The 10,568-nt window shown below is 38.9% G+C and overlaps 1 protein-coding gene across 2 annotated transcripts in view; it reads left to right on the forward strand.

Annotated features, from left to right (window-relative positions):
- The window catches only part of ARHGEF28 (Rho guanine nucleotide exchange factor 28), a 325,739-nt gene that overhangs the window by 253,417 nt on the left and 61,754 nt on the right, over nucleotides 1-10,568 (forward strand). For both annotated transcript variants that reach the window (XM_024122262.3, XM_024122271.3), the window contains 3 exons: nucleotides 3,515-3,632; nucleotides 6,406-6,660; nucleotides 8,474-8,550. In XM_024122262.3, the coding sequence (XP_023978030.1) occupies nucleotides 3,515-3,632; nucleotides 6,406-6,660; nucleotides 8,474-8,550 (450 nt within the window). The remainder of the gene's footprint in view (nucleotides 1-3,514; nucleotides 3,633-6,405; nucleotides 6,661-8,473; nucleotides 8,551-10,568) is intronic.

Genomic DNA, 10,568 nt, shown 5'->3' on the forward strand with positions numbered 1-10,568 from the left:
CCAAAGTCCACCTCCTCAATTTGGGATGATTCATTGTCTATTCAGGTATTCCACAGATGCAGGGTACATCACATTGATTGTGGAGATTTAATCCGCTGCTCCTGAGGCTGCTGGGAGAGATTTCCTTTTCTCTTCTTTGTTCACACACCTCCTGGGGTTCAGCTTTGGATTTGGCCCCTCCTCTGTGTGTAGGTCGCCCCCTGGCATCTGTTCTTTGCCCAGACAGGAGGGAATTAAAGGAGCAGCTGATTAGCTGGCTCTGGCTCACTCAGGCCAGGGGGAGGGAGGGGTACAGAATGCGGGGTGAGCCTGCAGCAGCGGAGGTCAGCGTGATGTTGCAACAACCTGAGGCGCGCTGTGTGTTCTCCCAGGGAAGTTGTCCCTGGATCACGGGACCCTGGCAGTGGCGGGCTGCACAGCCTCCCAGGAGGGGAGGTGTGGATAGTGAGTGCTTGCATACAGGATTCTTGGTGGCTGCAACAGCAGCCTTAGCGTTTCATGCCAGTCTCTGGTGTCCATGCTGATAGCCGCGGCTAGCGCCCATCTCTGAAGCTCATTTAGGCGGTGCTATGAATCCCCTGTCCTTGCACACCTTGAAACAATGGTCTCTTGCCTCTTACGCAGGCCAAACTTTTTCCCGGACTCCCTCATATTTTAAGGATCATGCTTTTGATTTCAAGTTTAAGACCTCTTTGTGTAGCCTGAGATCCCAAAGATTTTCTCCTATTTTTTTTTCTTAAAGTTTTATAGTTTTATGTTTTTTATTTAGGTCTGTGATCCATTTGGAGTTACTTTTTGTATAAAATGTGAGACTTTGGTCAAGGTTATTATTATTATTTTTTGACCTGTGGATGTTCAGCTGCTCCAGTATCATTTGTTGAAAGGGCTGTCCTTCCTCCAATAAATTGCTTTTGCCTTCTGTCAAAATCTGTTGGGCATTTGGGGTCCCTGTTTTGTTCCATTGATCTATGTGTATGCTTCCATAGTCATAATTACAGTAGTTATAGAATAAATCTTGAAATTGTCTAGACTGAGTTCTTTCACTTTATTCTTCTTTTCCAAAATTGTTTTTATCCTAGTTTCTTTACCTTTTGATATAAATGCTAGAATAATCTTGTCTATATGTACAGACACTTGCTGGGATTTGATAAGAATTGCATTAAACCTGTACATTAATTTAGGGAGAATTGACATCTTTACTATGTTGAGTCTTCCAATCTATGAACATGGTATATTTATTTAAATCTTATTTGAGTTCTTTCATTAGCATTGTGTAGTTTTCAGCACACAAAGCCTGTGTATGTTTTGTTAAATTTATACCTATATATTATTGTTGGTGGTTTAAGAATCATCTCGTAAGATGTATTGGCCTCAAGCATAGATAAAACTGTGAGCAAAGTTGAAAAGACCAGAGATAAGGATGTACATTTTAAGTACTTTCTAAGGAGGTGTAGGTGTGTTCTGGTCTCTGTTACAATGATCTTCAACACCCACATGTATACATAGGGTCATCAGAGTCTGAAAGGTTGGCATTCAAATTATTCAGCTGATTCTCTCCATACCACCGTATGATTCTAAGTTGTTCCCATGTAGATTTTTCTACAGAGATTTTTCTGCAGGTCAAGGTTATTGAAATATCCAGCCCACATCTCTACTTGTGTCCATCACTTAATAAATTGGCCTTCTGGTTACTCATTTTTCTCTGTCATCTTGGCTAATGATAACCTGCCTGTTGATCCATTTGTGATGACAAAAATTAAATTCCCAGCGAGGACTGAGTTCATGGACATGATCAGTTACCCAATGTAAATTTCAACCTTCCTGAGGATCCCCAAATGTACCCCATACCCTTCAATCTATAAAAGTATTAAAACTATAAATTGAAATTATAAAGTTGCATAAACACAAAAATAGAAGACATCAAATGTTTTTCATTGGGCTATTGATAATTGAGTTAGTTCAATATAATATAATCACATTAGGTTGACGTCTTCCTCTTACCTCTTGACTACTTCCTCTTACTTTAATTTAAAAAGTTTCTGGGAAAGAGAAGTGATTGTGGTCAGAAATTCCTGGATGTTTATTCTTTATTTGCAAAGAATGTACTGAAATATATGAAAATTGCATGTTCTTTTTAGTGTTTAGAACTGACTAAATTTATAAACCATCATTGAAATGTTTTTCTTCTCAGTTTTCAGAAGAAAATGCAAATAAAATGAAGAAAATATATGGGGAATTCTGTAGCCATCACAAGGAGGCTGTTAGCCTCTTTAAAGAACTCCAGCAGAATAAAAAGTTTCAGAATTTTATTAAGGCAAGTATTTTAAAACTCTGTTACAAAATGGTAAGCCAGCATGAAATTCATACTTGTTTTTTAGATGATCTAACCAAGTCTCACATCTAGGTACTGTTTTTCAGGGAAGAAGGAAGTGATAGGTTTGTGGCAAAGATAGAAAGCCTCTTTTTCTGTGTTAGTAAAATATTTCTCCCAAATCATTTACTTTTGTATTTATATTTGCAAAACCATGTTCTCCGTACTTCTGAGCACCTTTGTAATATCCTGTGAAGCTTTTCATGCCCTGACAAGTTATAAATCAGAAGAACCACAGTAAAAATAAAGAACCCACCCCACCCCCACTGGATTAATTTGAAGCAAGTCTGTGGTGCACATCATTTCATATATAACTTGTGTCACTGAACAATATATCTTTTAAAAATTACAGTGGCATTATTACATTTAAATACACAATAATTCTTTAATATCTTCAAACAGCTGACCAGTAATCAAATTTCCCTCATTAGCTCATAAAATTGGATCAAGATCTGACCAAGGTTTATATATTATCCATGGGGGGTTATGTCTTTCAAATCGCCTTTACATTGAATGCTTCCCATCCTATTTTTTTGGTGTCCTACTTACTTATTAAAGAAATTTGTCCTTTAGAGTTTCATAGATTCTAATTTTTTATCTACCATTTTAAGAATGCTACTGGATTCTCCTCCTTTTTTTTTTTAAACATACGTGTGTATTGAGAACTTGAAAATATGGCTTTGAGATATTTAGAAAAAAGTTGCCCAGATTAGAGGAAACTTAAATGCTATGATGAATAATAACAAATGTAGAGGAAAACCTGTTAGAAAAACAAACAGTTAATTGCAAACTCATGTTCAAAGTGTAACTTTGATTTCTGAGTATTTTTCAAAACTTCTGCTATTCGTGAATCTTAGCACTTATAAGTCTTAAAACCTGCTCATTTTTGGAATTAACTCTAAGTACATCAGTGTAACTTGAAACTTCTTAATCTTGGAGAGTTGGGTTATTGAAATTAATTTCAAAATATACAATTTAATGACAATATATCAACTTTTAATTAATGATGCAGCATGTTATGTCTGAATAGAATTATACTGTTGCAGATTCTTTGTATTATTAAATTCCTTCCTAAAAAGCAAATACAGGTAGTGTTTGTGTATATTAAAATTAAAAAATATATACATATATATATTTTTTAAGCTCCGAAATAGTAATCTTTTGGCTCGACGCCGAGGAATTCCAGAATGCATTCTGCTGGTCACTCAGCGCATCACAAAATACCCTGTCTTGGTGGAAAGGATATTGCAGTACACAAAGGGTGAGTGATGACTTCTGGGATAAACATTTGCCTCTTTCATTAGTTTTAAACATAGCTGAGGTGTTGTAAACAGCTATAAATGCTTGTGGGTGCCTGATTCATAAAGATTTTTCATTATGGAAAAACTGTGAAGCCTTAGGATTTGGATCCATTTTGCTTATCTTTCATAATGTGACTTGGCCAATAGTCTGAATTCCTCCAAGCAGCCCAAAGCAAGTAGACTTCCTCATACTTTGACCCTACCCTTCCCATCTATATTTCCCCCATATCCAGACCCAATACCTCTTCTTCTTCATTTTCCTATTACCTTCCCAGCAGTGATTTATTAGATTGAGAATGATTTATGAAGGAGCTATTTTTGACCCTGTCAATTCATCAAGTTCAAGGACTAACATCTGGATGTCCTTTAAGAACCTGTTAATGCACATGGCTGGCCTGTAAGCTCCTTGAGGGGTCTAGATTGAATACATAGTGCAGAATAGGTTATCAATAAATAAATATAACAGTGCAATGAATGGACAGATAAAAGTGCCTGTTCCTCAAGCTAGCTTATTGATCGTGAGTAAATTATTAGGGTGGTAGTGTCTTCTGTTAACAAGGGAGATTGTCTCAGAAAGTGCCCAGTACATAGCCTGGTATAAACAAGGTGCTTGAAAAGTGGGAGCTGTTTTTATTATCTTTATTATGACCAACTGACTTGGAGATCATGAAAGTGGTAATGAGATCTTAAATTCCCACTCTAAAAAGTCAACTTTTAACATCCTTTTTTTGAAAGGGGTCTCGGTGAATAGAAATGCATGATTTGGTCTTTCCATTTTGTTTTTAGTCACATTAGGACCTAAGTTCAGGCAGGAATGGTAGCATCCATTCCTTATTTCCCATTTGTATTGCTTCCTATAATTTAACATAAAAGAAAATATAAGCACAGTAGAAAGAGAAAAGCCTCATAATTTTGTTCCCAGTTAAAGAATGAAAACAAAATTAAGACTTTTAGTTTATATTATGGTTATATTCTCTTTCTTAAGTTTAATACAATACTCAAAGATTAACATCTGTCGGACTGTGTTAGGCCAGCTGGTGCTCCTCCAAGAATCATCCCATGCCAGATTCCAGGTAGGATGCATGACAGTGATTGCCTACTGTGTGTCGGAAATGAGAAGTGTGACTTATGGCTCTGCAAGCGTAGACGTCATAGTGGCTGAACGAACACTGCCTCCTTAGTTAGGTCAGACTTCTCTAACCTCTCTAGTTGCTGGGAACATTGGTTCATGGGACTCTTTATGGCAGTGCTTTTGGAATTTCATTAGGAGTACCCCTCACCTGGGGATCTCATTTACATGCAGACTCTGATTCAGTAGGTCTCGGGTAGAACCCAAGGTAAGCATTTCTAACAAGACCCCCGGGTGGGGCCAATGCTGCTGCACTTTAAGTTGCAAGCAGTTAAAAGACAGTAATTTATTCCTGAAGGTCAGAAGACTCAGAGCCTTTTCTTGGCCTTACTTTAAGTCACTTTGTAATTCAACTTTGATTTTCTCAACTCAACTTTCCTATATTTAAAATATGCTCTTTATAAAGAAGAATCTTTTTTTTTTTTTTCATGGTGGAGAATGCTGCTTAGGTGGGTGGCAGGTATAGTAAAGTAGTGAAGTAAATGAAGTATATTCTTTTACGGGCAATGAGAAAATCTTCCTTGTTAATGATTGGTGTCACGATCTATTCCTTGGTTTTCTCACAAAGCTCTCATGTACCTATTTGAGGCAGTTAGAGCCTGGAAAGTTTAGACCCTTTGGAAGACTTGTTCTTATTCCATTTCACTGCTATTTCTGTGTGTTTATTTCTGCTGCTCTAGGCTCTTAGAGAATCTTTTATTTTCTCTGTTGTTTTTCTTTCTCCTCTCCTTCTATCTAGCATTTTCTGACCTCCTGAAACTTTCCCTTTCAGTTCCATTCACCTCAATAAACATCAATTAGTTTTTTTTTTAAATCAGATACAGAAAATAGCTAAATTTGGTTTCATCTGGAGCTCCAGGAGGCTGTTGCAGAAACTTCTCCAGAAGTTTCTCTTAAGATAATCTAGAGATAAGAGATTTGGCCAGTATTTCAGAGTAACAGCTGGATTCGATGATCATCTACTCTGTTGGAGTGAGCATGGCTGAGTTACCTACTCTGCACAGTGCCTTGGTCCCATTTATTTTAGGTTGAAAAAATGTTTTAATATATATAATTAATATATTTATCTTTATGCTAATGCAGTTGTAAGTTATAATTTTAAATGTTATTTTTTTAGGGAGAGAGGGATCTAGGAAAGCAAACGAGTCTGAGGTGTATTCAAGTCACCCTGCAGCTCCCTTCTGGGAAAGGACTCCAGCTTGGGCTTGTAGCTCAGTTAAGTTCTAAGAAGCTAGGTGTGGGGTTTGCTTAATTACCTGTGTCTGGGAAGATGGAAGGAAGGCCTAACTTGGGATATGACACATTCACTGCTCTAGGAAGGAAGGTCAGACCAGTCTCTAGAGTTCAGACATCATATTGTCACAGTGTTTCTGCTGAAGCATCTGATAAGTAAATTCTTCTTAATGACACATTTTAACCATCCTTTTGGGGAGGAGGGGTGTGGAGTGATGATAGAATATTTGAAGTTAATCCCATGTTTTTGCTCTGGGATTTTTGCTATTTGGATGATATATTTAACTTTATTTAAAACTAAAGAAAAAGTGTCTTCCTTCTTAGCACTCTGGCTTATTTCATGGTGTCTGTTCTCTCTTTTTCCCATGCAGAGAGCACTGAAGAACAGAAAGACTTATGCAAAGCTCTTTGCTTAATTAAAGACATGATTGCAGCTGTGGATTTAAAAGTCAGCGAATATGAGAAAAAACAAAAGTGGCTTGAGATCCTAAATAAGATTGAAAACAAAACATATACCAAGCTTAAAAATGGCCACGTGTTTAGGAAACAGGCACTGATGAGTAAAGAAAGGACCCTGTTATACGATGGCCTTGTTTATTGGAAAACCGCTACGGGTCGTTTCAAAGGTACCGTGGCTCTAACAGACCAATTTCTCCCTCTTGTTCACACACATTATTCATTTAACAGAGGACAGATTTTCCAAAGAAAATTGGTTCAGCGATGCAGGCCCACACACAAACCCTAGGTCAGTGGAAAGATCCCTGTAGGATCAAGATGAAAACTTCCATAGGCAGAGGTGGCCCACACTACAAACCTTAGGGGGAAGTTTGCTGCGTCAAGCAAAAGGCTTCCTATGTATTGCATGGGTTTTCAAGTTTGTGATGTTTGAATGAAAGGACCTGAGAATTCTGCTAATTGTTGGCATGGAAATATTATTCTGGAAAATGTGCCTACACACTCAGAATCTGTTGTGTGCCAAGCCAGCCAGGAGCTCAGACCACTGAGGGGAAAAATGAGCTCTAAACATCATCTTTGGGACTGAATGATATAATGCATAAATATACATAGTAATGCATAAATATACACGTTGACATTGGTGTGCTGTTTGCTATCAGGCATTAACCTGCCTGTTAATCTGGTTAGAGTCTAAAATAGTTTATTCTGATCCTTAAGAAATGATTCTGTAGCTAGCAGCTTGTCCGAGGCTTTTGTCAACACCGGCCACTGGATTTAAAACCCTAGAATGGCCTCTGGAGTTTAAAAATTTTACTGATACTCAAGTCTCCTCCTAGAGGTTCTGATTTTATTGGTCTGGGGGTGAAGCCCAGGCATAGGGATGCTCAAAGCACCCAGGTGAGTCTGCAGTCAGGGTTAAGCACCACTGGCCCAACCTTCTTGTTTCTGGTATGTCTTAGTATCTTCCTTAGGTAAGCAATGAGAGGAAGAGGTGGTTAAAATCCAGGTACTCCAAGGTTGTTACCCACTGAAGGATTATCAAGTTTTGGTAGTGCTTGCAACAAATGACCAAAGGACTTATTAATCAGCAGCTTGCAGTGTTGCAACTAAACATGAACCACACTTAGAATATTAACCACAACGAAAATATTAGCCGCAGTCTGTAGGTCCTATTGTTCCAAGTCATTTGCTCTTTATCTGTTTTGTGGAATGAACAGCTGGGTAGCTTTGTGTTAGAATGTTAGTGGTATAGTGAAGGTGGGTTCTTGCAAACAGTATGTAAGGGAGGTGTAAGACCTCAGACTTCCCTCAGATCCAGATGGAACAAAACAGCAGATTAGTATATATAGTAATTCAAGGCAGAAGCTGCCCATGAACATTTTTTTTTTTTTTTTTTTTTTTTTTTTTTTTTTTTTTTGTGGTATGCGGGCCTCCCTCTGCTGTGGCCTCTCGCGTTGCGGAGCACAGGCTCCGGACGCGCAGGCTCAGCGGCCATGGCTCACGGGCCCAGCCGCTCCGCGGCATGTGGGATCCTCCCAGACCGGGGCGCGAACCCGGTTCCCCTGCATCAGCAGGCGGACGCGCAACCACTGCGCCACCAGGGAAGCCCAACATTTTTAACTAAGCACTTTTTTGCCGTGAAGTTAAGGGCTTGCTCCATTCTATTAGAACCTTGTTTTTTATTGAATATTTTTCTTCCATTTGGAAGGCTACAGCACTAAATTTTGCTGGAGATTTAGCTGTACCAACAGTGACACACACAAGCATGCACTTAAACACAGCTTACCTACTAAGTTATCTATAAAATATATCTTTAGCTATCATAATACAGGCATTTTAATAAAGGTTTTATAATTAGACTAAAAGTGAGTATTTATTTTTAGTATGTGTATTTAAATTATTTAAACATGAAATTAGAATTTTAATAAAGGCATTTGAATTGTGGTTTGCTTCATTAATACTAGTAATATTTTTCCTTTGAAGATATCCTAGCTCTGCTTCTAACTGATGTGCTGCTCTTTTTACAAGAAAAAGACCAGAAGTACATCTTTGCAGCTGTTGTAAGTATATGGCCGTGTGATGAATATTTTAATTGGTTTAATCCCACATCTCCTTGAAAAATGCCTGAAATTCCTAGTGAAATTACATGGTCATTGGCAAGATCATGCCTGTGGTATAGTCCCATTATTAGTGATTACACTGTTCAGTAGCAAGGATCCAATTGGGTTTACCAGATTTATCGCAACTAGGACTGGTAGTCAGCTGATGCAGCAATTTAACCAGTTGGGAAAATATTGAAGTACTTTGATACTGGTTGGTGAATAGGCACTGCCCCAAACCCCACAAGGGGACCCTCTGCTGTCTGGTTATCTTGGTCTTTCCTCCAGAAACGCCCTCCCCCTGCAGTCCTGACTTCCCAGCACCTCAAATGTTAATGCTGGGAATAACAAGTCACTTCTGGCACCTCACTCTCTCTATCCCCATTGGACAGTGCCTGCTGTAACCAGTTGCCAACTCTATTCATAACTGTTATGATGCTCCTTTTGCCAGACACGAGAACACCATCCTGGTATCTAAAGTGTAAAGATGATTCTTTCTGAATTCTCCCATAATGGCTACTAATACTAAGATTGTTCATGTAACACTTACCTTTGTAGTGTGTTATTGTAGTCTCATTGCCAGCACAGAGTGAGACTCAGACTAGCAGTAAAACCAGTATTTTATAGCATTTCTTATACAGCATCTTGTCCACAGTGACTGTCTTAAAGATGGAAGATGTCATGAGTCAACCCCTTGTCAGCATCATGGAGCATCAGGCCCTGTTATAGGAAAGAATCTAAGATGCAGTACCAATGTGGGTGGTATAATTGTGCTTCTCTACAATGTTCGTGTTTATCATCCATTGACTGATAGGATATTTGGGTACCATTAGCAGATATCCTCAATTCCAACTGGTTTTGGCAAATTCAAAGCTTAAGGAAGTTTATGGTATGCCGTTCAGGGAAAACAAAGAAACATGCCTGCTCAGTGATGGATTCCGGGGAGGAAGAGGCTGGAGCAGTGTCTCAGCTGCCTCTCCATCTTGTCAGGTTGGCCCAATAGACTTCTTCACCCTGTTCAGCACATTGCCTCTCATCAGCACAGTGATGCCAAGTTGTATAAAGGTCAGAGATTATATCACAAAGCTACACCAGAGGTTAACAAGAGGCCTTAAACTAGTTCCATGGCCCTGATCCATTTGAACTGTATATATTGCATATTTCATGACAACCTACTGATTTGTCCAACAAATGTCTCTGCTATTATCTTGGATGCTCTGAAGGAACACAGAGAAAATAAGCAGGAAGGTGGGAACATTTTGTTTGCCCTGTGGGATGGTGAGGGGCATGCTGGAAGAGAAAACAAATTCACACTACATTTTTATAAACAAAGGTTTCTTCAAAAACTAAGTCCGGAAAGAGAAGCAAATCCTGCTTCTTGGGTGGTATAGGCCAGGTGACCTGCTGATGGATCAAAAATTCGACACAGCAAGAAGACAGCTATTGGGCTTCCCTGGTGGCGCAGTGGTTGACAATCTGCCTGCCAATGCAGGGGACACGGGTTTGAGCCCTGGTCTGGGAAGATCCCACATGCCACGGAGCAACTAGGCCCGTGAGCCACAACTACTGAGCCTGCGCGTCTGGAGCCTGTGCTCCGCAACAAGAGAGGCCGTGACAGTGAGAGGCCCGCACACTACGATGAAGAGGGCCCCTGCTCGCCACAACTAGAGAAAGCCCTCGAACAGGAATGAAGACCCAACATAGCCAAAAATAAATAAATAAATAAATAAATTTAAAAAAAAAAAAAAAAAGACCACTATCTTGTTTTCTAGGACAATGTGCAAATGGATTCAGATCAAGTTGTGATGCTCAACTTAAAATATGACCTGAAATATGAATCTGTACCTCTTACCTGATCTCTTTTTTTGGGGGGGGCCTTATATACCATTTTTGTTTTGAATTTTTGAATTTTATTTTATTTATTTTTTTATACAGCAGGTTCTTATTAGTTATCCATTTTATACATATTAGTGTATACA

Source organism: Physeter macrocephalus, chromosome 8 (genome assembly GCF_002837175.3).
Source record: "Physeter macrocephalus isolate SW-GA chromosome 8, ASM283717v5, whole genome shotgun sequence".
NCBI classification, from domain to species: Eukaryota; Metazoa; Chordata; class Mammalia; order Artiodactyla; family Physeteridae; genus Physeter; species Physeter macrocephalus.